The sequence below is a fragment of the Dendrobates tinctorius genome, unplaced genomic scaffold (genome assembly GCF_039654945.1).
Source record: "Dendrobates tinctorius isolate UK_male_01 unplaced genomic scaffold, ASM3965494v1 ptg000083l, whole genome shotgun sequence".
Lineage (NCBI taxonomy): Eukaryota > Metazoa > Chordata > Amphibia > Anura > Dendrobatidae > Dendrobates > Dendrobates tinctorius.
The window spans coordinates 22,260,001-22,286,877 of record NW_027361751.1 but is presented as its reverse complement, the minus strand read 5'-3'; the positions used below and the strand labels follow the sequence as shown (position 1 = coordinate 22,286,877).

General features: G+C 42.4%; 1 protein-coding gene across 5 annotated transcripts in view; it reads left to right on the top strand.

Annotated features, from left to right (window-relative positions):
* The window catches only part of MAST4 (microtubule associated serine/threonine kinase family member 4), a 699,637-nt gene that overhangs the window by 194,060 nt on the left and 478,700 nt on the right, over positions 1 to 26,877 (top strand). For all 5 annotated transcript variants that reach the window (XM_073584205.1, XM_073584199.1, XM_073584201.1 and 2 more), the window contains exon 3: positions 3,088 to 3,212. In XM_073584205.1, coding sequence (XP_073440306.1) covers positions 3,088 to 3,212 — 125 coding nt within the window. The remainder of the gene's footprint in view (positions 1 to 3,087; positions 3,213 to 26,877) is intronic.

Below are 26,877 nucleotides of genomic sequence, written 5' to 3'. Positions count from 1 at the left end.
GCGCACGTTTTGCGCTAAAAATGGCCATTATAGCCTATGGATGCGCATATGTGCGCACTGGCATGCTCATGTATGCGTTTTTTTGCATATGCGTTTTTTTTTTAAACCATGGAATTTAGGGGTTTGGGTTAGAGTTAGGGTTAGTTAAGGGGGTTTAGGGTTAGGGTTATGGTCAGGGTCAGGGTTAGGGTTGGGGTTTGGGTCAGGGTTAGGGTTAAGTATGGTTTTGTTAAGGATTAGGGTCATGGTTAGGGTCAGGATTAGGGTTAAGTATGGTTTTGTTAAGGGTTAGGGTCAGGGTTAGGGTCAGGGTTAGGGTCAGGGTTAGGGTTAGGGTTAGGGTCAGGGTTAGGGTCAGGATTAGGGTTAAGTATGGTTTTGTTAAGGATTAGGGTCAGGGTTAGGGTCAGGATTAGGGTTAAGTATGGTTTTGTTAAGGGTTAGGGTTAGGGTCAGGGTTAGGGTCAGGGTTAGGGTCAGGATTAGGGTTAAGTATGGTTTGGTTAAGGGTTAGGGTCAGGGTTAGGGTTAGGGTCAGGGTTAGGGTTAAGTATGGTTTTGTTAAGGGTTAGGGTCAGGGTTAGGGTTAGGGTCAGGGTTAGGGTCAGGGTTAGGGTTAGGGTTAGTTAGGGTTTAGGGTTTGGGTTAGGGTTAAGTAAGATTTGGTTAAGGGTTAGGGTTAGGGTCAGGGTTAGGGTTAGGGTCAGGGTTAGGGTTAGTAAAGTCATGGTTTGGGTAGTGTGAGGGGCCACCTAAAAATGTTGGAAAAAAACGCAAACGCGGTAAAAACGCGCTAAAAACGCATACAAACGCATAAAAACGCTGCGTTTTTTTCATGCATGCTCATAAAAATGCTTGAAAAAAACGCAGCAGTTGTATGCTTATGTATGCGTTTTTTCAATGCGTTTTTTTGCGGGAAAAACGCGCTGCAAAAAAAAGCAAGTGTGAAACTAGCCTTAGAAATATAATTTTTCTCACACATGACAGTTCAGTCTTTAGAAATAGGATTCAATAAAAATGTTTACCAACCTGAAGATCCTGCCTGTTCAGAAGTGTTTCTTTGGTCATCTTCATCACCGCACTTCTCATGATGTTGCCTCATTCGCGCCACCAGGCCTTGCATCTCTTTGTTGCATCGTTTGCATTTTGCACGCATGCCTGCCTTACCGATAGGCGAAGGAGCTTCATTAAAATATTCCCAAACTGGGTCTCTTTTACGGCCTGCTGCTATTATAAGGAAAGAATGTAATAAACCTCAGATCGTACACACAAACAGATCCAGACTTGTCTGTCTGTGGCTATGCTGCAGTATTGTGCTCAAAGTTTCACTTTCATTTTCTTGTCTGCTTGCCCTTCCTCCTCCTCACACTTAGATTCACATTCTTCTTGTGTTGTGCAGATCTATTCCACTCCAAACAATCAGAAACATATTGTCTAACTTCTTGGACTTGGCACTGAAGGGGTTGATTCTGTATTCATAGGTTTGTAGAACAATAGGATTAAGGTCTTTTTCTCAACTCTGTTCATGTTGTAACATTTTTGCCGTGAAGAAGAGGCTGGGACCTCTGCGGAGTCAAATTCAGTTTTGAGAACTGCGTAAGTAAAGCGAGCGTCTGTGATAATATAGGAGAGAAACTGCCCACTAATCCTACAGAAACCTCTGGAAGAGCATGGCATTGTGAATGTTACACATATACAGCCTTTATTCTACTGAGTTAAACAACTCAGCTTTATCTCATGATGGAAGAACCTTTGGATGGTAAAATATTTTCCTCAAAAAGCAGTTTATTGAAAAAAATCCGATTTAAATAAAAAAAATCCAATTTTTTTGATTTTTTTTAAAAAAATATTGATTTTTATCCACCCTGTCGATAGGTTTGGTTGACAGTCTGTCAGGGAAGATCCAGCATATCTGGCAGCGGCTCTCGTAAAGAACGCAGGGGTGCTCCTGTGTATGGAAGAGTTGCTGGGCAAACCTTCTTTGACAGAGAGCTTTTTAAAGTGTATGGAGGACTTAAAAATCTGCTATATGGCTCCAGAGATATGGGCCTTTTTTAAGACGGGTCAAAAAAAAGTGTCCAATTTTTCTAATATCTCTTCAAGACATTCTGGACTATGTTATGGTATTTCTCTTATTTTATATTTACTTTTTTTATTGGAACAGTGTACAGTTTTTTTTTTTTTGTTTTTTTATTTAAACAGAAAAATAACTTTCTGATCAGTTGTGATCTGACTGTTGTGATGTCCACTGATGTGAAGCGCCCCGTCTGACCGGAGCCCAGGTTAAGCATATGCAGCTACACTCCATTCATTCTCTGATACTGTCGGAGATGGCTACGTACAGATCCTTGTTATATCCAGCAGTCTCTTAGAGCATGAATGGAGCCGAGGTGCAAATGCTTCACCTTCATTCAGTTGGGCTCTTCAGAGCCTTAGTTTTGGGATCAGTGGAGGTCTCAGTAGACAAACCTACAACCATCAAGAAACAATCTTCTACGGATACGAACCTTTTCCGAAATATCAGATAACTGTGAACAGAAATAAGTTATGAAATGTGTGTTATACATGTGAATCACTAGGGGACTATGGGGCACTTATGTTTAAAAAAAAAAAAACACAGAACAGAGGAAAAGTAGAGCTGCCCAATGTAGTCCGAGCAGCAGGACACTGATAAGAATTGAGAGGAGCGTTCTGATAGCGGAAGGGTTAGAGGTAATGAATAAGTGTCTGTATCTCATTACTGTATTATATCGTATAGAACCTAAACCTCAGTCTCTGCCATGTTATGAATAGAAGTAGACATGGAGAAAAAGATGTATCCAAAATAGTAGCTCTAATTGCATCCTCCTCTGGTGTAGATGTCCTGCTATGCAGGTAGTACCTTTTGTAGCTCTATCGCTAGAGGTTCAGATGGCACTCGCGTCCGCAGCCAGCTGAGCTGTCATTCAGAGCAGCAGTGCCTCTTCTTTTTCCTCTTTGATCTGATGTATTTGTGTTTCATACCTGGCATTATAAGGTCATAATAACCTGAAACCACGAAAATGAAAAGTTCCGGCTCCCTAAATGAGGGTAGTTTCTATTTTCTAGGACGTTACCTGCTACCTGCTGGCGCTGCGCAACAGTCTTGGCAGGCATCTACGGAAACCTCTAATTTGGTGCGGATGCGGAGCCAGGCTCTAGGGCAGTCTGCCCCGTCTCTGACAGCCAGCCTGGTAAGTGATTTGTTTCCCCTTATGTATAGATTTATTCTTATGATTTTAACTGCAATATTTTTGGTGACGTTGGAACATTTTCCTATACAAAATACAATATAATTGACAATAACTTGTTTCTTCCTGGATCTCGCTGTTTGGTGTTGATGGCAAGATCCACTCAATTGAAACAAAGGCCAGGTTCATATTTCAATACAATTTTATATTTTGAAATAAACTATATTAAAATCTGTGAAAACTGTGTGTACTTTACTTATTTTGGACTGATCTTAGAGTTGTCTCAAGAAGACCCGTCCATATGTGATATTGGGGTATAAGAGTTTCTTAGCGAGGGATCCCCCCATCATACCAGTCTATGAGATAGAACAGAAGGCCACTCTGCACTCCTCTCCTATTATGGTGGACTTGTGTTGTCCTTATGTATTATGTGGACACCTGTTTACCTGACTGGTCACTAGTCACTGCTGCGGCAAGTTGCAGTCAGCCAGACATTTCCACTGCAAGTCAGGTTTTTGCCATGGGTGCAGGAGCAGGCTGCCTATTGAAAAGGGTGGTGTTTGGTGATTTATGTACTATGCCCCAGAGCTGCATTGCCAATTCCACTCGTTGTCATCGGAATCGCTCGCAGGCACTCTTAACCGGCACATATCTGGGCTCCTCTAATGCATTTGGACAGTTGGTTTAGTGTCTGGTGTAAAGACCCCGATAGGAACAAGACTAAATTCTGCTGAACCTGCTGACTCTCCCCTGATATGAGAAAAGGAAAAAACAAAAAAAAAGCGCTGACATCAGCTCACCAGGACAGGAAAATATTTATATAGTTATAAACCAGGGAGAATCAAAACCATAATGGGTCTATGCGTTTCGAGCTAAACGCTCTTAGTCTTGATCTCATGGGGGATTTGAACATCACATTTATTTATATTATTAAAACAAGGGAGAATTAAAACCATAACAGGTCTATGCAATTCAAGCTAAATGCTTTAAGTCTTGATCAAGATTAAGAGTTGTTCGCTCGAACCTCGTAGACCCGTTATGGTTTTAATTCTCCCTTGTTTTAATTCTCCCTTGTTTTTAATTATACAAATATGATGTTTTATTCCTGCTACCATTTATTTTTATGGCTCCTGGAACTATAAGTGGCGCCCCTGAGGGTTCAGTCGCCACAGAGGTACTGCACCTCCTCCTGAGGTGTGGTACCCCGCCATCCAGGTAAGATGGAGACACCTGACCACACTCCAACACCTGCATCCCACACAACATAGTAGTGTAGCAAAGCACCCTTTGGTGGCTCCCTGCTTGGAACACGAAGAGTGCTGGGAAGTGGGTGGAGTTTAGTCTGCACCTAAAGATTGGGAAGAGTTTAGGATTTAGTCAGTCGGTCAGTCAGTCTGACGGGGTGAGAAGGAGAGAGAAGATCCCCGGAGTGGGATGGATGAGGGAAGCACTGCAGCGGACCTCAGTGACCTGGGTCTGCTGGCACAGGAAAGAGATATACCTTGATGGAAAGCCTGACTCTTTATAAGAAAGATAGATTTGAATGGAATGTAAGGAGAAGAGGAGGACTGAGGATTAGGGTTAGAGCAGAACCCTTCCCAAGTTCACAGCGCAAGGCTGGGGTCCGGTCCCCGAGGTTGTATGGAAACTAATGGTCCTGCAGCAGACACCGGAGGAATAGAAGTTGTCAGCACTTTATTCCCACACAAGACTTGGGGGCACAACAGCAACGTGAGTGAGCCGGGACTTAGTAGCAAGGAGTCCCCGAAGCAGGCTACAGCTGTCTGCTGTACAAGTAGAGTTCATAGGAACATCTGACAGGAGGAACTCCAGTGTAACTCAGTACTGAGAGTACTTCACTATAGGCGCAAAAAGGGAGACGTTCAGAAAAGGCACATATGTTGGCGGAGTGTTGGAACGGAGTACTTCATCTTGCCTGGAAGTTGGCTGAGCTCCTGCCCTGGAGGACACGGCACGGATGCGGGCACCTGTATGCACAACGGACTGTGAGTAAAGCTTTGGAACTGCATGCCCTGGTGTCCTCCACTTATTCCTGTGCCAACACATTCAGCACTGTTACATCTCTGTGCCTGGCACTGCACCATCTACGTCTCCTTACTGCCTCCTCACCTACACTGCCCTGGGACTACTGCCCTACCTGTGGAGGGCCACAACATCATAGCTGCACCACACCATCTGTCCCAGAGGATCTGTCTGCAGCATTGGCTTAACATCTTCATTGCCGAACACCACAGGTGGTGTCACGAATCATTCCTATACCAAGTTTCAACCATTGCCCACACGTGCAATGAACATTTCTGCTGTCTACAATGGGCGCCCAGGGCCACGGACCGGGTCATAGCTGCCGTGAAAAAACCCCTTCTTGGAGATCCGCGGGCCCGGTACCGAGTACCCCACCAGCCCTGGGAGGGCGACCCATATACATTTTCCTTCGTTGTCTGTCGTGATATGTCAGGTAGTGAAGGATCTGATCTGGTGCATTTCCAACTGCAGATCCTCTTGTACTCACTGGAAATAATCAACTGGCAGATGAGTCTGGCAGCGGCTGTCAATGCACGCCTCAACTCTTGTGATACAACAAAAATAACACCTTACACAAGGGTTTCCTAATTTTGAAGGAAAATTGTAAAAGGAACTTCTCTGAGAATATGGCAACACAAAAATATATATTTTTTTTACTGTGTGTGTATATATATATATATATATATAACACGAAAAGTTTTGGTATCAGGTGACTCACAGAATAAAGCTAACACTGTTGTCTCTCCATAAAGGGTTGCTAGAAGAGTTTGGTAACAAGTTATATGTACCCTAAAATGGTGTTACTGATGAACACAGCACATCCCTCAAACAAAAAAAATCATAGTTACGTCCAGTAAAAAAAAAAAATATATATATATATATATATATATATATATATATATATATACACACACATATATATTATGCCCCTTGGAAGGTGACTATAGAAAAATGTAAAAACAAAAGGCTGTGTCACAATGACTCAAAATTATAAAGTCCTGAAGGGAATAATAATTCAGGTTTTTCACACCTCCCATTACCATAGGTGTATAACATCCAGCCCCTTGCTATATTATCTGCTTGTACCTAACCTTTGTGACACATTGGAAGTTTCTTCCTTCTTAAAAATCCCTCAATCACCTATGGACTAGTAAAATTGAAAAGTAAAAGCATTTAGGAACCAAAGCAACTCGGCCATAAGGTGACAGACCACAGAAAATTACAGATCAGGGTCAACAAGTGCTGAGGAACAGAATGCATAAAAGTCACCAACCGTTACTGCAGAGTCCAAACCACTTGTGGCATTAGTATTGAGTTTCACGTCATGGGACTCCTTGACCGAACAGTTTCTTACAAGCCTTACATCACCAAGCACACTGCCAAGTGTCAGAGTGGTGTAAAACTGCCACCACTCGACTCTGGATCAGTGGAAACGTGTTCTGTGGAGTGATGAATCACACTTCTCTATCTGGCAACTGCTGGATAAGTCTGGGTCTTGGCTAATACTAGGAAGTCATTTCCTGCCTGACTGCATTGTGTCGGTAGTAAAGTTTTTGGAGGAGGAATAATGCTTAGGCTTTTTTTTTTCATGTGTTGGCTGAGGCCCCTTAGTTCCAGTGAACGGAATTTCTAATCGTTTTGCAAACCAAGACATTTTGGATGATTGTATTGTTCCAACTTTGTGGGAGCGGTGTAATGCTGGTGTTTTTGGAGCCACTGCGCCATGGTCCAGGCTTACGTTGGAGGGGCATGACTAAGCATTTATCTGGTATTTACTAGAGCCTCTGATGGTGAGGATAGACTGGGTCACTGGTAGGGTAGACTCCAGTTATCAGTCCAATACAGTCCCTAGACTGCAGCAGCTGACTGGAGGGTCTAAGACTCTGTTACTGGGTACAAGCGGGAGAGACAAAAGCGTAGTCAGACTGTCCGAGGTTGTGGCATGCAGCATATGTTCAAAGTTAGGAGCAGAGAGATCAGGATAAATGAGAGGACAAGCCGGGTAGATAACAACAGGTGAGGCAAAACAGGAATAAGCCAATACAGGAACTAAAGACAAAGCTACTAGGAACCTAAGTTCAGGCGAGGAATGGAGGGTGGTGTAGCCTGATTCATTACCTGTTGGCTGGTCATAGGCTGGAGAAGCAGATCTCTGCAGGACGAATTGGATACAATTCCTGCAAACTTTGTCTATGCCTCCTATGACTCACAAACAGCAAAGCTGGAAGAGAAGCACCAGGCAGATCACAGCAATGGTCAGGTACTGGATGAAGAATGGCGAAACACGTGGTGAGTAGGGCAGCACTAATTAGGTGGGCGAGTGGCCAACGTAACATTTTAGACACAGACTTTATCTGTTCCCCATGACCATGCCCAGTGCATAAAGCAAGGTCTGTAAAGACATGGTTGGGTGAGTTTGATGTGGAAGAACTTGATTGCCCGCACAGAGGGAACACTGAACCTTTTGGGATGAAAAAGAACAAAGTTTGTGACTCCGGACTTTAAAGCTGTAAAGTGAGGACCAGCTCCATATTAATACCTGTGAAAGTTGAATGGAATGTCGTAAAAGATTCATGGTGTCCCAATACTTTTGTCCATCTAGTGTAAGTAAACCTTGGGAATATTTAGTGTAGTCCCTTGCAAAATAATGGCAGGTTTGACCACTTTTTTTTTTTTTTACGAAAGATGGTGAGTTCCAGACCTACAAGAGGACCACTGTGCAACAGCACATATGACATATCCACACTGAGCTAGTGCCCCAAATCTGTACCTTCTGAGTGTAACTAAGGGTAACCTGAAAATTTAATAACACGGACAAATCTGTCAGAGGATTAAAACAGCTTGTTCTGGTATACCGGTAATTGCAATAAAAGTACCAATATTTGCATAAACACCTCCTTGTTCTGTTCACACGTGTCCACGGCTGAGTGGTGTACCGGGGTATATCGGCCCCACTTGCTGGCGGTTGCTTGTAATCAGTCTTACTCTGCTGTATACAATAGCGAATTTATTATAAACATTGGTAATTAGATGAAAATGGAATATTTCAGCTTCCTTACAATCTGCATAATTTTAACGATCCTATTTCTATGATCTGTAATTTTCTTAATTGGGCATGTTTTTGCATTAAAGCTGACACGAATGAGCGTGTCTTCAGCCCGTCCTGCTTAGATTTATGTAAATTCATCTAATGCAGACGAGCGTTTTGTAAATTAAGGCTGGCATCTTGTTGCATTCTCATTTTACAGAGCTAGGCCTCCACGGCTAACGAGAAGAATTCAGCGCACATGCTTTACAGCGGAGGATGAGGAGCCGCTGTGAACATCCCAAATCCCTTTCAATTTTTCCTGATAAAAATAGACAGAAAATGTGGCTTTATCCTTTGAATATTTAATTTATATTTAAAAACCTACAAATCCAATGGATGGTCATGGCGAAATGTTTATTCTAGGAAGAATGCAGGATTTTATCTTTGCAGTTCAAAATTCAATGTAGATGTGACAGCCGTACAATAATATTTGTAGTGTATGCGGCACATGATAGTTTATCTTGTTCCATCAATGCTGTATCTTCTTCCAATGTTAGGATTGTTATTGTTTTAGTGTGCAAATTGTGGTTTCATATAGACTCATGCACACGTGATAGCGGTGTGTACAAGACACTGCTTCATGTATTGATGCTTGTCAGAGGTTATACCGCCTAATGTCAGATGTCCTGTCATATTTGTATGGAATCTAACAGAAGGGAAAAACCCTGTATATACATCCCTTACAAAACAGTAAGGACCTAATATAACCATTAGGTGTCCTATTGCATCTCCGTACAGCGGGAGGGTATCGGAATTTGTGTAGGAGCTTCAAAAAAATAAGGGTTATGTTTCAACACAGGAGAGTGTCCGGTGTTGGGAAATTGTGATTAAATGCAAAAATCCTACAGAACTATATAAAAATTTCACTGCAAATATCCTCTTTGCATATGCAGTTTATAGTCAAATGCAAGGATTCTTGTTTTTAATTAACCCAGGACTGCCACTAACTTCATTGCTATGGACACGATGGTGTCACTCCACAGTATGTGTCTCTGATCCATGACCAGCAGGGGATCTTAAAATGCAGCAAAGGGGGTAAATGATGTGGGCACTTATCATTGGTAACATCAGAAACCACAGCTTTAGGGCATTATTAGGGATTGGCCACTTTCTAGTCCAAGTTGTACAAAGTATAAGGGTATTGGAGTGCTGCGGTAGCACACTGTGCAGTGATGAGGCAGTGACCCAGCAAAGTTCAAAGCAAAACGTCTCTTTAATGTTCTACTCACAGCATTATATAGTACACGATATCCTCCGGATCGCAGCTGGGCACATATCCTCTGGATTACAGTCACTAAACACGCCAGTCCACCTGTGACCTGTTGCCATGGGCGACTACACCGCCGTGCTAATGTTCTACTCACAGCATTCCATAGTAAACAATATCCTCCGGATTGCAGCGGGAACCATATCCTCCAGTTTGAAGTCCATAAGCACGCCAGTCCTTCTCCAGTTCACAGCCGGACAAAAGACAGTCCACCTCCGGATCGCAGCCGGACACAGGACAATCTACCTCAGAAGACCGGTGGCTGTGGGCAACTGCATCGCTGTGCACGCTGGGATGCTAGGCTTTTCAGCTGCCTTGGTCATTTGGCGCAGCTGGCCTGTGCTGCCTCACACAGGCGGAGCTCTGTTGAGCCTTCTGCTCTGTACTCCTCCAAACACCAGACTGACACTGACTCTCAACATGACACACACAAACCCTATACTGCAGGGTTTTTAACTAGAATCTGTGGCCTTCAGCCACATGCAAAAACCCGGCCAGGAATGAAACGGACTGCACGACTACCATCCTGCAGTCTGTTTAAAAAAAAAAAAAGCCCAGAGTAGGTTTTCCTTACATCTGCCCTGGACACATAGCATCCTCAGGACCAATACTCACTTTTTTTTATTCCTCATTGCAATCACAGCTATGCCTGTGACTGCATTGCACCCCCATGGCCTCCGTGCGCATCCGGGGGAAGCACACACCGACCCCGATCTGTGACACTGGTCACTGCCTCACAGTATATTAATACAGTGATATAGAAAAACCTCCTTATGTCCCCAGGGTGAATGTGCAAAATACAAATACCTGCCGCTGTCCCCAGGGAGAATGTGCAAAATGCAAAAAACCTCCTCCTGTCCCCAGGGAGAATGTGCAAAATGCAAAAACCTGCCGCTGTCCCCAGGGTGAATGTGCAAAATGCAAAAACCTGACGCTGTCCCCAGGGTGAATGTGCAAAATACAAATACCTGCCGCTGTCCCCAGGGAGAATGTGCAAAATGCAAAAAACCTCCTCCTGTCCCCAGGGAGAATGTGCAAAATGCAAAAACCTGACGCTGTCCCCAGGGTGAATGTGCAAAATGCAAAAACCTGACGCTGTCCCCAGGGTGAATGTGCAAAATACAAAAACCTCCTCCTGTCCCCAGGGTGAATGTGCAAAATACAAAAAACCTCCTCCTGTCCCCAGGGTGAATGTGCAAAATACAAAAAACCTCCTCCTGTCCCCAGGGTGAATGTGCAAAATACAAAAAACCTCCTCCTGTCCCCAGGGTGAATGTGCAAAATACAAAAACCTCCTCCTGTCCCCAGGGTGAATGTGCAAAATACAAAAACCTCCTCCTGTCCCCAGGGTGAATGTGCAAAATACAAAAACCTCCTCCTGTCCCCAGGGTGAATGTGCAAAATACAAAAACCTGACGCTGTCCCCAGGGTGAATGTGCAAAATACAAAAACCTCCTCCTGTCCCCAGGGTGAATGTGCAAAATACAAAAACCTCCTCCTGTCCCCAGGGTGAATGTGCAAAATACAAAAACCTGACGCTGTCCCCAGGGTGAATGTGCAAAATACAAAAACCTCCTCCTGTCCCCAGGGTGAATGTGCAAAATACAAAAACCTGAAGCTGTCCCCAGGGTGAATATGCAGACTACAAAAACCTCCTCCTGTCCCAAGGGTGAGTGTGCAAAATACAAAAACCTCTTGCTGTCCCCACAATATTTGTGACTGCATTCACACAGGTGTGGCATAGCACTGTGTGCATCTTTCAAAATTCAGGTTCTATCATAAAAAACAGGATAACTCTTCCCAAATGTTTTATTAGACAAAACCACATACATCTGTATTTAAAATGTCCTGTCCAGCAGGATATCTTCATATAGAAATGTGCAGTGAAATAATTTATAAAAGACTATGTAAATGCCTTTAGATTTTCCATTACTTTGATATTGATGATCTACCCTTAGAATAGGTAATCAATATCTGTTCTGCCACTCGGCACCCCCAGCTATTATCCGTTCCGGCAGCGGACAGATGCTGTTCTACTCTCTGTACTGATTACATTGGGCTGTTGATCAAATAGAAAATGTATTCCTTTCAAACCTCTACTGATGCTGTAAGAACATGGGCATACTGCTCACATTCCCTCTTAAAGAACAAGAATATTTTTGTATTGTGCAATGTGAACTGTGCCAAGCGTTAATAATGTTGGTATTGTGCTCTGCCAGACAGTAGGAAGAGTTAGAGTTAATGAGTGAGACTAGCCCAGAGTGGGAGGGGTTAAGATGAAGGGCAGATACAGTTTCCTGTCATAATGTTTCCTGTGCATCTCAAGTAGATCTAAGCTCTGGACAGTAAGCAGTGCTGCATGATGTGGGTGCCCTGAAGTGAGGAGAGACTGAGACTGTGGTTAGCGTGAACCAAAGTAAACCGAAGAGGAAAACCAAAAGGAGGACTGAGTGATTAAATGGACATGGGCCCTGGGAGAAGATCCCTAACAGTATGGCCCAGTGTTTATAACTCAGAGGTAAATGGCAGAGTTGAGACAGAGTACGCAAAACAAAGAGACTGCCCCAGGCAGGAGTTCCAGAGCATCAGAGACAGAGAAGTACCAGTCATACTGGCAACATAGTTCACTTGAGGGGAAAGAAGACACTGAACCTCAGGTTGAGAATAGGACAAGTAGTACTGACCTAGTTTATGGTGAAGGAAAGTGAAATAGTGGAGATGGAAAGAGTAACTGTAGTGTCCCAGTACATCCTCCTATCTATTGCAAAATATAGTTGTTGGGTGGTTACCAAAAACCACACACACACTAAGAGGCTGTAAGGGCTCAGTGTGAGGGACACCGGGACAGCACGCCACAACTCTACCTGTGACTTTCCTAATTTATTTATTATTGGCCGGCCCTGGCATAACATCTAGTTATCCTCTGGGCACTGCAACCTCGTAATGAGAAAGGAATTGGTACTGTGAGTAGTAAATGCTCTGTTTTGTTAAGGAAACGTTTATAAAGTTGTATACGCTATCTACTGTACAAAATCCCCACCAAGTTTATCATTCAATGAAAAGTTTGCTTTTGACTGATGGTCTCCCTCATTGAACTGTTCAACATCTGGTCCTGGCGAACCAAAGTCATTGGGAGCATTCGGCCCCTGTACCACAACTCCAAACCCAGGCAGGAACTCCACTTTCATGTAACGTTCGGGGGCATAAGAAATGATTCCATGCTACAATGCTATAACCTTAGAGGCCACTGACTAAGATTGGCTTAATAAAATGAGAAGCCATTGACCTGCTTATGAAAACGGTCATCTGAACTACTCCATTTACTTGTATCAGTCTGAGATTAGAACATGAACCTAAAATGCTCCCTGTCTGGACTAATCCTACATCCCGAGTGCTGGCCGTGGTGTCCAGACCTAAACTCAAGCAGCCTAATGTATTCTCATGAGTTTGGGTCAGGAAATGCATGGCCAGTCCAGACATGGCAATCCGTTCTCAAGCTGTACATCAGTTTTATGAAGCCAGCCTAATTCGCCTGTCTGATGAAAGGGACAAACGTAGCCACTTTTTGTTTAAAATCATTTTTATCATCCTGCTGAACAAATATAATGTAGGCCTAATTGCCATGCAGTTTTGGATACATGGTTAGGCTCTTTAGAATTTTTTTATGAATTTCAACCCTTTAGTTGACACTAACCCTTAAAGGTATACTCCAGGCAAAATGAATATAAGATGTTGTGCCTAGTGTAAGACCTGAGGCAACAGGGCATGACACAGTGAATCTCTCTCCGGTGTTCTTTGAACTTTTCTTTCATGCACCTTCCCCTCCGGCCTTGCATGATACAATTTTGCCTGGAGTGTTCCTTTAAGGATACAAGACGCTTGGATGCTTGCTTAGACTTCTAATTCCAAGCAAACTAGACAACTGTAGATGTGAATCTCCCTCCTAACCTGAGTTATAAGTGTCGTGTGCATGTTTGCAGATTCAGCAGCTCGCCTACTAAACATTCATCCATTGCGCTGCCCTTTCTAAATTGCAAAACATATCTCGGTGCAATTTCATTTTGATGTGTGCACCAAGGTATATTTCACTCTTTATCTCATTTAGTGATTGTGGAGGATATTTGCCATTTGTGTACTTATTCATGGATTAACATGGCTACACTCGTTTCATGAGCTGTGCTTCAATAATTTTCTTCTGCACATAGCAATAACCTCGGCGTTCCATCAGAGAAATGCCTTTTATCTGTGGAAAACGAGTTTACAGTTCCTCCGTTGAAGAAATACACCTCATTATTTTGCATCCTTGCAAGATGTGCTGATTATTCAGAGTGTGAATCATTGCACCATTCATCTGATGATACAAATGTTAAGCAGAAGCCTTTTAAACAATGCATAACATTATTTTTTTTTTTAAGCGCCTGCACAGCGAATGTATCCCTCGTCGCAGCGGGACACCGGTGTCGTCATGCGCCTAAAGCTGATGCATTATACTGCAGGTGACCTTTAGGCAAAGATGGTTTAACCTTGTTTTTTTTAGTTCCTGGGGACATAACACCCAAGGAATTAAACGCAACTCAAATATTTTTGGTGGACAGTGTGCTTTTTAGAAATAAATAAAAAAAAAAAAAAAAAATATATATATATATATATAGCCAAATGGAGCAGCGGCCGGAGCTTCTCTTTTGAACATCACTATTAAAATAGGAGTTTTCGAGAAATCATTATCTCAGAAAAGTTCTGTATTTCAGTGATGTGTTTTGCTATGATCAAAGGATAGTTATTGGAATATAGAACATAGAATGTCGGCAGCTAAATGTGTTCTTACTCGGTGATTAGAGACATCGGTTGTCTCGTTTAGAATCTCTTCTTTCAGACGTAACCCTCTGAGCACCAGGGATAACCTTTTTTCTTTTGTCCTTTTGCTCTAAGTATGAAGGTTTACCAATTTCTCTAGTTTTGTACTTTTCTTACAAATTAAAATGTGATCCTGAAACCTTTTCTTTGCCTCTAATTGGTGTTTTTATTATTGTATATTTTTCTTCTACTTTTTGCACACTATTGTATCATTTATGATGGCATCTGTCTTAGCTGGGCATTTAAAGATACACTTTACAGTTGCCTTATGGAACATAGACAGCAATAATCTGGTGATGTTCATGGACTCGTATGGGACAGTTTTTTTTTTAGACCTGATCTGTGCAGGAATGTGGGGGTGGGGGTGACCCTGAGGCCTTACCTGTTGTGGATGATGGATCCTGAATTATTTATAATCATTGTTGCTCTGGTGATAATAGGACTACAGAAATTAAGAGCAGCGTTTATCCTACACTGTGGACTGATTGGCAGCAGCGTTTACCCTAGACAAGGAGTTTCAAACACGCGGGCCACATGCGGACACCCCAAAGCTTGATTGTGCGGCTCTCTGCCCCCTGAGCCAATCGAGTCCAGCGAGTTAGAGGCCCACCGACGTCAGTGCTTCTCTTTAACTGACCGTGCGTCCTTGGTCACACATTCAATCGAGCTGTATTACAGAGCAGAGACCAGCTCTCTGCACCACAATAACAATACCAACCACTGGCCAATCAGAGGCCAGAAGCTGACATTGGTGTCCCGGCGCTGCCGTATGACATCATTGCTAAGCGACTGGCTTGAGAAAGAGGATTCTGTTCACCGAGGGAGCAAGGTCAATTGAGAAGAATTTTTTTTTGCGCGTGTAAAGAGCGACAGAATGTGGGACATTGTTACAATAAGGGGAAAAGGATGAGAACATTACTGTAAGATGGGATCAGAATAGGGAAATTATTACAGTACATGGTACATTATTACCAAACATTATTACATGAAGGGGAGACATTATTAAACAGCAGAGGGAATTATTACAGGACATTATTAGAAAACATGACCGTATTCCAGGATGGGGACATTATTACATGTGGAGGGACGTTATTACAGGACATAGGACATAATTGCAGGATTGGAGACTTAATTATCGTGTGTGGAGACACGGTGGTCGGTGGGCGCCCCGGTCTGCTAGCCGAAACTGTATTGAGCAGAGATCATCCGGCCGAACACCCGCTCTCCTTTTAACATGGGCATAACGCTACTCAGACAACACAGGTTGAGGGTAAAACAGTGTGGCAATGCTTTATTGAACCACAAAAACAGGCAGAAAACACATAGAACAGTCCTAGAAAAATATCCCAAGATGGTGCAGATTAGAGTCTCACCCTTCCGCCTGGATAATGGCAGCTGTTACTTCCAAGGTCGACTACCCCACCTGTGGCACGCACACAGAGAGTCGGGTAATGACAAGCGTAGGAAAATAACAGTATATTCAGGTACAAAGCAAGTTGCCCGGAGGGTCACAACCTGGCTTCATCTTCAAGGGTCGATTACACCTCCTCTGGCACGCACACAGAGAAAAGGTAACCACAAGCTTAGGAAGATGAGTCCCTTCAGGTACAAGGCCAGTTGACTGGAGGGTTACAACCTGGCGTCTCCGAACATATCCATGGTGCCAGATGACCGGATGGTCCCAACCTGTTTTTTCCAGACATATCCTTAGGTGCCAGGTGACCAAATGGTCCCAACCTGGGTTTCACAAATCAAATGTATCCATAAGGTCCAGGTGACCGGATGGTCTCAACCTAGGTTTCACAAATGTATCCATGGTTCAACGTTGGTCAGTGGAGCAGATCTGTAATCTTCCAACTGGGGCTTAGGTCCCCTAAGTTGGCATCCTGTAGAATGATGAATCTGTGTCCCTTGTGTTGGAGCCATGATGTATTGGCTTCTGTCCTGTCTCTGGACTATTTAAAATAATAAATAAACAATCCAAAAAATGATCAAAAAGTCATATAGAAAAATAATGTCACTGAAAACGTAATTTTCTTCCTCAAAGAATGCTGCCCTTAATATTCAATTTTTTTCTATATGTGACCCATTTACCTAGCTGAGTTTGAGACCCCTGTATTAGACTGTGTACTGAGTGGCAGCAGCACTTACCCTAGACTGTGGACTGACCTTGTACTATGGCTATATCAGAGAGGAAGGTCCTGGCAGCTCAATACCTCGCTGTAAGTTAAATGCACAATATTAAAACATTATTTTGGAAGAATGTCTCTAAAATCCATTTGAAAGAAAATTTGCGCTAAACTGTGCATATAAATTAATGTTGTCGAAACCTGCACAATCTGATGGGAATGAAAAAAGTAATGTCACGTAAGCTAATTTTACATGTAGCGGATTTGTTTTTTTTGCAGGCAAAACCTGCTCTCTTGGCAAAACGCAGGTTTTGTGGTGTTTTCTCCTTGCCTTTTGTTTTGCCGATTACATGTGCGCTTTGTCTACAGCACATGTTTACTAAAGTTTAGTTTAATTCATCAAAAAGGCAGCAAAAAACATTCAGAAAAAAGTTTAAGCTTTTTGCAGTGGTTTCTTATATTCTCATATATATACTGTAAAAATGCTGAAAGAATCGATATGCTTCAAATTTTGTAAAACGCAGTTCTCAAATTTAGTCAGGGAAAAAAAAAACGCATGTGCATGAAATATATGAAATATCAAAGCTTTTGCTTCTACTGTGAATATTCATTTCACATTTACATACATTTCACTTGCTGGTGCGCATGTACATATGAAATGAATATTCTCTCCTTGCCCCGCCTACTCCACTGCGCTACCATCCCTGATTCCATCAGACTGCTGAGGTACTCTCCTAGGGATTGTATTGCAGTCCTCTGACTGGCAGTCTGCTCTCCTGATGTGAGTGTGGCAGCATGTGTTTCTATGTAGCTGTCACGCTCTGGTCAGGAGCAGACGAACAGTCCGGGGATTGCAATGTGATTCTCAGACATATACGGCAGTCTAACTTGGTGATGTCGGCACAGAGGTGTGGAGGGGATTATTTGCGGGGGAAGGGGTGAATATTCATATTCATTAAGTATGTGTACACTTTATCAGTAAAACCCACAGTTGGGTGGGATTAAGGGCAGGGGAAGGTGCTGAATATTCATTTATCATTTACATATGCTTGACTTGCAAGACAATACATTTTTCCTTGGGCTTCCAGAAAGACAAGGGGACCATGTAGAGAAATAAAAATTACTGACAGGGTTGCCCAAGCCCTATTTCAAGAGACTAGTAGTATACTACAAAGAAATTACTAAAAAAAAAAAAACTTTTACTTTGTGAATGGCAGTGTGTATAGTATTTAAACAGCGATGCAGAGGATAAGGCCCAACGGGTTTTTATCTTATCCACAGGTACAACTTCAGCCCTGTTTTTTTGAGATAGGAGGCATGTCCCTCTCACTGGCTTTCCTAGCCCTAGGGAATCTTCCTCACCTCTAGCAGTTTATCCGGATTGCAATACTTTCTGCCCCATGTAGTCTAAGTCCATCTTTCCCTGTAGCTTCACAAGCTGAGTGTGACTCTGGCCCCCGACATCCGTCTCGAGGTTGCCCCAAGCCATTTAGACAGAATCACGCAAAAGGGTATTTTCAGCAATCCACTGCCCCAAGTATTAGGCTCACGCTGTCACCAGCAGCATCAAAGGCCTGCTACTTTACTCACTGCTGTTCACATACTGACTGCCCTGTCACTTCCTGGATCTGCTAGCAACTCTCAGTTCTCCCTCCCAAACTGGGCCACTACAGTTAACCCTGTCCCAGCTATCTGCAGCCCCAGTGGGTATCATACCTTTACCACATACATGAGCATCAAATACATTTAACCCTTGAGTGTCAGGGAGCCATCCATCAGCTCCCACCACCATTGCACATGCAGCATGTAAGTGCATGTTCACACTGACGACTTCAAACAAAAGACAAGATGGAGATACAATGAAATTACTTGACAGATTCCCTTTTAATAGAAGGTTTTTCCTTGCCATGACAAAAAGTTATTCAAATCAATCTGGCTCAATGATCGGTGAAGGTCACAGCCAGCCTGGTCACTCAAATGAATGGCGGTCCATATATTTCATACATGGACCACTTGAACCGCTGATACTTCTCCAGTGCTGGAGAGCCGTAGATTGAAGTCTACAGCAGAGTCACCTACCCTTATGACACTCATATGATCAAATAGGACATGGAAGGTGAGCTAACACTTAAATAAGACCATTAATATTCTAAAAAAAAATTGGGTAAATATAAGCAGCTTTTTAAAATTTTTATAATCCAATTTTTGGAGGAATGGGTGGAATCATTAAGGATCCTGTATGCCAGGTAGTTCCCAGGACGGACTTTGGGATATGACAGATATTATGTTATCCAGGTTTGATTCTGTTTGTATATAAAAAAAAAAAAAAGGGAAAGATCCGAATAGAATAATCCCTGGCAGAAGATGTCACTTGCTGCAGGTAGAAGAGCACATACAGTCCCACGGCTGATTTATATTTTAACATGTTGCTGAAATGACTCAGGAACATCCCTGAGCAAATCTGTCCATGGGTTTACAGCAAATTTATGAGACACAGCATTGCTGCCGCTTCTCATTCACATAGCCGGAAAATAGCATTATTTTATAGCGTGCCATTTAAATAGAATTCACTCTAATTGCAAATTACTGACAAAAGATATCCATAAAATGAAATATTCTCCTAATAAAGCATCCGTGGCAGTCACAGTAAATTTGCCTTCCACTATTAACGCATCCATTGGTTCCAAATGTTACACTGAATCATATTTACTTAAGTGTGTTTAGACTTTCCACCTGTAAAATATGTGTGCGGAAATGAAATATGCCAAGGAAAGCCGGCACCGCACTGACACGGCGGGTTCCTCTGCCAGACAGGAGAGCATCACTGCTGGAATTTCATCTGGCCGCAATAAGCAAATCCACTAGATGGCAGATGGATCAGCCGCTCTGGAGGCACAGTGCTCTGCTCATTCACTTAGATGAAACAGATTTTTTTATTTTTTTTTGCAAACATTTACAGTGACTTTTTACTTTTACAGAGATTATATTGTAAATGTTTGAGTATACATAGTGCCACTGCTGGGGATAATGTCCCTCCTACACCAGATTTAAAGGAATTGTAGAGTTTGCCTAGGAATTCTGTGATTCTGTTGTGGAACTTTGACGTGTCTGCTAATGTTTGTATGTTCACAATAGTCATTATGACTTGTATTACACATCTCAGCTGCTGTAGAACCTCTTGTAAGACATGTCTAGAAATTGCAAAACTGCAATTCTGTAAAATAATTTTTTTTTCTTTGTTCTTTCTTGATGGACCGTATAGACGACTTGTAGGGTACTCGTGTGTGTGTGTGTGTGTGTGTGTATATGTGTGTATATATATATATATATATATATATATATATATATATATATATATATATATATATATATTACACACACACACTGCCTGACAGAAGTTATGTCGCTTATCCATGTTATGTAAATAAAAGCTTATAACCTGACATTAAATTCATCCATTGGTTGTATAAATTATTCTTTTGAAAGCTGAAACACTTCGAAATGTGGTTTAGGGTAAGAAAATAAATTGCCATCAATGCAGAAATATTGATCATTTAATGGACACAGAATGGTCAGATTTTGGCAAGACAAAAGTTTTGTCGGCCACAGAAAGTGATGTGATACTCAAACAAATGATTAACTTCAAATACAAATATATGTTGCATAACATTGGTGAATGAAGTTGTGGCGCTATTAGTGTTATAGTTAATATTTTGTGTGACTTCCATGAGCTTGAAGGACTGCATCCATGCAGTTCAACAATGATTCATACAATTTATTAATTAAGTCATCAGGAATAGCAAATAATGCAGTCTTACATGCCTCCCAGAGTTCATCTAGATTCTTTGGTTTTGTCTTCCAAGCTTCCTCTTTCATCCTACCCCAAACATGCTCAATGATGTTCATGTCTGGTGACTGGGCTGGCCAGTCCTTGAACACCTTGATCTTTTTTGCCTGGAGGAACTTTGTTGTAGAGATGGATGTATGAGATGGAGCACCATCCTGCTGCAGAATTTGACCCCTTTTATGATTTGGAATATGAGGTAGCTAATACTTCTTGATATTTTAGGCTATTGATATTGCCTTCCACCTTGCAAATGTTAAGCACACCCCCAGACCATGATCTTTCCACCACAAAATTTAACTGTTTTCTGAGTGTATTTTGGAGCCATATGGGCTTCAGTAGGTTTCCTGTAGTATTTGCGGCGGCTGTGGTGTAATTCTACTGAAGATTCATCAGAGAAATCCACCTTCTGCCACTTTTTCAGGGTCCTTCTGTTTAGCAGGCTGTGGAACTTTGCAAATGCCACACGGTTTTTTTATTTGCCTTTTGTTTAGTGCTGGCTTCTGGGCACTGATTTGACCATGGAGGCTATTTTGAAACAGAATCCTACTGTTCCAGCTGACACAGGGACTTGGAGTTCTGCTGCAGTGGAAGGGGGGCTTGCTTTGGATTTTCTAACCAACAAACATTCCTCCTGAGCAGTTGTCTTGCGGGGTCTGCCGGACCTGGGCTTGTCAAAGACATCTCCAGTCTCTTCAAATCTTTTTTTAATTCTTTGTACTTGATGCTGAGACACATTAAAGGTGCCAGCCACCTCTGCAGTGGATCTGGTCTTCAGCCTCTTGATAATCCTGGCTTTGGTCGCAGGGTGGATTTTTGGCATGTTGTCAAAGCTCAAGTTGCAGCTCAAGTGAAGGTCTGGGGTGCTGGCTTTCTTTTTATACACACCCACTAATTTACCAATCATTTACTGAGCACAGGTGAGGATGTAAACTAAGATTGGGTGCATTATATGACCAGACGACAAAACTTTTGCCTTGCCAAAATCTGACCATTCTGTGTCCATTAAATGATCAATATTTCTGCATTGATGCCAATTTATTTTCTTAACCTAAACCACATTTCGGAGGGTTTCAGCTTTCAAAAGAATAATTTATACAACCAATGGATGAATTTAACGTCAGGTTATAAGCTTTTATTGACATGACATGGATAAGCGACATAACTTCTTTGAGGAAGTGTATATATGTAATTCTGACAGACCTGTAACAACTCTTAGCCAACCTTCTACCAGGGGAAGAGACTTGAGGAGATCATTTGCATATTCCCAGTGCCTTCTGGGATAAGTGAAGAGTCTCCGCGAGCTCAACGATCACTGGGTTTTGGCCGTTGCAGCTGAAAAGAGGAAATCGGAAAACCAGGGGAAGAGTCTTGAGGAGATCATTTGCATATTCCCAGTGCCTTCTAGGATAAGTGAAGAGTCTCCGCGAGCTCAACGATCACTGGGTTTTGGCCGTTGCAGCTGAAAAGAGGAAATCGGAAAACCAGGGGAAGAGTCTTGAGGAGATCATTTGCATATTCCCAGTGCCTTCTGGGATAAGTGAGTCTCCGCGAGCTCAACGATCACTGGGTTTTGGCCGTTGCAGCTGAAAAGAGGAAATCGGAAAACCAGGGGAAGAGTCTTGAGGAGATCATTTGCATATTCCCAGTGCCTTCTGGGATAAGTGAAGAGTCTCCGCGAGCCCAACGATCACTGGGTTTTGGCCGTTGCAGCTGAAAAGAGGAAATCGGAAAACCAGGGGAAGAGTCTTGAGGAGATCATTTGCATATTCCCAGTGCCTTCTGGGATAAGTGAAGAGTCTCCGCGAGCTCAACGATCACTGGGTTTTGGCCGTTGCAGCTGAAAAGAGGAAATCGGAAAACCAGGGGAAGAGTCTTGAGGAGATCATTTGCATATTCCCAGTGCCTTCTGGGATAAGTGAAGAGCCTCCGCGAGCTCAACGATCACTGGGTTTTGGCCGTTGCAGCTGAAAAGAGGAAATCGGAAAACCAGGGGAAGAGTCTTGAGGAGATCATTTGCATATTCCCAGTGCCTTCTGGGATAAGTGAAGAGTCTCCGCGAGCTCAACGATCACTGGGTTTTGGCCGTTTTTGAAATCGGAAAAACCGTGCGCCGATATTTTGGCTCGTCTTTCATCGTTTTTAAGAAATCTCAAGATGGAAGAGGCCAGGAGCCATTTGGTGAGCTGCATTTCTTGCTACATGTTCACAGACTTACCAGTGGAAAAGCCAAACTTCACATGCCACAAATGCAAGCTTGTGTCCCTGTTGGAGGAAAAGTTGCAAAATCTCGAAGAGAGGTTAGCTACGTTGAAGATCATTAAGGAAGGTGAAGAGTTCTTGGACAGAGCAGAATTATCTCTTCATGTTACAGAAAGAGAAGAAATTCGAAGTGCACCTGAAGAAACAGAGGAATGGAGACATGTGACCCAGAGAAGCAGGAGGATCAGGAGGCAGTCAGCACCCATACTGCTCAGAAACCAGTACCAGGCTCTCACGCAGGAAAACATTGAAGAAATACATCAGGATAAGACTTTGCCAACAAGCAGCAACCTTGTACGCCTTCAGAGTCCTCCTGGATGGAGAAAGAAAAATGTTGTGAAGAAGAAACGGAGAGTGGTGGTCATGGGGGATTCCCTGTTGAGAGGAACTGAGGCCGCTATCTGCAGACCGGATATAACTTCAAGAGAAATTTGCTGTCTTCCAGGTGCAAAAATTAAAGATGTGTCTGACAGGATATCAGGACTCTTCAGACCTACAGATGACTACCCATTCCTGCTACTACATGTGGGGACAAATGACACTGCAAGAAACGACCTGGAAACCATCTGCAGAGACTTTGAAGACTTAGGCAAGAAAGTGAAAGAACTGGGAGCGCAGGTGGTCTTCTCTTCCATCCTCCCAGTGGATGGCCATGGAACAAGGAGGTGGAATAAGATTCTGCAGGTGAACAACTGGCTACGTCGATGGTGCCGTCAGCAACGATTTGGATTTCTGGATCACGGAGTGAACTACTTATACGATGGACTACTTGCTAGAGATGGGGTGCACCTTACGAAGACTGGTAAGCATGTATTTGGAAGTCGCCTTGCTACACTTGTAAGGAGAGCTTTAAACTAGAACAACATGGGAAGGGAAGCAAAAGACCAGAAAAAGCCATACACCTGACAAATGCTATTGAGAACTCTGCTATTAGAAGTGGAAAGGAAGAACAAAGACGAAAGAATCTAATTAATAAAAATATTGGAGAAAGAGAAACCAATCACAAACTAAAATGTTTCTATACTAATGCACAAAGCATGGGCAACAAACAAGGAGAATTGGAACTACTAACACAGGAAAAGAAATATGATGTCATTGGAATCACTGAAACTTGGTGGGACAATGCACATGATTGGAATACAAGACTAGAAGGATACAACTTATTTGCAAGAAACAGACTTGATAAACGAGGAGGGGGTGTCGCATTGTATGTTAGAAACGCGTATATCTGCACAGAGATTGAAGCTTCAGAGACTGGGAGTTCTGTGGAAACTGTATGGGTAAGAATACAAGGACAGAACAATGGAAAGGACACCATTGTAGGCATTTACTACAGGCCGCCTGTGCAAGCTGAAGATATGGATGAACTCTTTATGCATCAAATGGCCAAGTTCTCCAAAAAATATGACATAGTTGTCATGGGAGATTTCAACTATCCAGACATTTGTTGGGAATCTCTCTCAGGCAAAACTAACAGGTCAAGGAAATTCTTATCCTCTCTTGCTGCAACTTTATCTTCCAAAAGGTAAGGGAGAAAACAAGGGGAACTGCTACCTTGGATCTAATCCTTATAAACAGGGAGGAAATGGTTGAGGAGGTAAAAGTGGCTGGGACCCTAGGAGGTAGCGACCATGCTATTTTAGAATTTTGGATAACTAGAGGCGGAAGACCTGTGAAGACTCAGACGTCAAGGTTAGATTTCAGAAAGGCAGATTTTAAGGGATTCAGAAAGAGAATTGGAGGGATCCAATGGCTGGATATCCTTAAAGACAAAAATGTCCAGGAAGGATGGGAAATCTTGAAAAATGAAATTCTCAAAGCACAGTTGTTAACAATTCCGAAAAGAGGGAAGAATAGGAAGCAGTTAAGGAAACCAGGATGGATGAACACAGAACTTAAGCACATGCTAAAAAGGAAGAAAAAAATGTTTATAAAATGGAAAGAGGGAGGCATATCTAAAGAAGAATATAATGCTGTCTGCAGAACCTGCAGGGCACAAATCAGATTAGCTAAAGCTGAAAATGAATTGAGGCTTGCAAGAGATGTCAAAAGCAATAATAAAGGATTTTGGGGATATGTCAAAAGTAAAAGAAAAGTCAAAGATGCTATAGGATTTTTACAGGATGAAAATGATGAATTGGTAAGACAGGATGTTGAGAAGGCTGAACTTTTAAATTCCTATTTTGCATCTGTTTTCTCTCAGAAAGGAAATGTAACATCAACTGTTATTCACTGTCCTATTAAGGGAATAGAAGAATCCAGGATATCTATAAACAGAAAGATAGTGAGGAAACACTTAGCTAGCCTAAATGAATTCAAGTCTCCAGGTCCAGATGAATTACACCCCAGAGTACTGAAGGAGATAGCAGAAGAAATTTTTGAACCCCTCTCTATAATCTTTGAAAATTCTTGGAGAACAGGAGAAGTGCCAGAAGACTGGAGAAGAGCAAATGTTGTTCCTATCTTCAAAAAGGGGAAGAAGGTGGACCCAGGTAACTATAGGCCGGTGAGTCTGACTTCTATACCAGGAAAGATCTTTGAACAAATTATTAAACAACATGTATGTCAATACCTGGATAAGAATGAAGTGATTAAACAGAGTCAGCATGGGTTTGTAACTAATAAGTCATGTCAGACTAACTTAATTTCCTTCTATGACGGTATCACTGATTGGGTGGATCAAGGAAATGCTGTAGATATAGTATATCTTGACTTCAGCAAAGCATTTGACAAAGTCTCTCATACAATCCTTATTGAAAAAATGATTAAGTATGGAATGGACAAGGCAACTGTTAGGTGGATTCATAACTGGCTTAGTGATCGGACCCAAAGAGTGGTCGTAAATGGCTGCACATCCAGTTGGAAGAATGTCTCAAGTGGGGTACCACAGGGCTCTGTCCTGGGCCCTGTATTGTTCAACATCTTTATCAACGATTTAGATGAAGGAATTGAGGGTAAACTGATTAAATTTGCTGATGACACAAAGCTAGGAGGGATAGCTAATACTAGAGAAGAGAGAGAGAGGATTCAAAAAGATTTAAATAAACTGGAGAAGTGGGCAGCAACTAACAGAATGGTTTTTAACAGGGAGAAATGCAAAGTACTACATCTGGGCAATAAAAATGGAAAAAGCATATATAGAATGGGAGGAATAGGGCTAAGTGACAGCACATGTGAAAAAGACTTGGGTATACTAATAGATCACAGACTGAATATGAGTCAACAGTGTGATGCAGCAGCAAAAAAGGCAAATGCAATTCTAGGATGTATTAACAGAAGCATACAGTCTAGATCACGTGAAGTCATTATTTCCCTCTACTCCTCTTTGGTCAGACCTCATCTGGAATATTGTGTCCAGTTTTGGGCACCACATTTTAAAAAAGACATCAACAAACTGGAGCAAGTTCAGAAAAGAGCGACCAGAATGGTGACCGGTCTGCAAACCCTGTCTTATGAGGAAAGGTTGCAGGATTTGGGAATGTTTAGTTTGCAAAAGAGAAGACTGAGAGGAGACTTAATAGCTGTCTACAAATATCTAAAGGGCTGTCACATTGTAGAAGGATCAACTTTATTCTCATTTGCACAAGGAAAGACTAGAAGCAATGGGATGAAACTGAATGGGAGGAGACACAGATTAGATATTAGAAAAAACTTTTTGACAGAGTGATCAATGAGTGGAACAGGCTGCCACGAGAAGTGGTGAGTTCTCCTTCAATGGAAGTCTTCAAACAGAGGCTGGACAGACATCTGACTGGGATGATTTAGCGAATCCTGCTTTGAGCAGGGGGTTGGACCAGATGGCCCAGGAGGTCCCTTCCAACTCTACGATTCTATGATTCTCATGCAAGCATCTTGGGCGCCTCTTTCATTTATGAAGCCCCCACAATGTCATGATCTAGTGTGATGCCCACTCGTGTACATTATGCTGTGACGGCATCTTTTTGCTCCTCTCTGATCAAAACTGAGCTGTCGAATATGCTGTAGATCCCGTACAAAATCCCAAACTTAGATTACAATGAATTAAACTTAATTACGCATATAAGTGCATACTGCATCTATGCATTTACCCTACAGTATGTCAGGAGCTTTTTCCAATGTATGCTGTACCACAATAGGTACAGATGCACTATGTAACTAGCCTAGCTGCCCCTCATTTTCAGCACAGAATTGCAATGTACTCG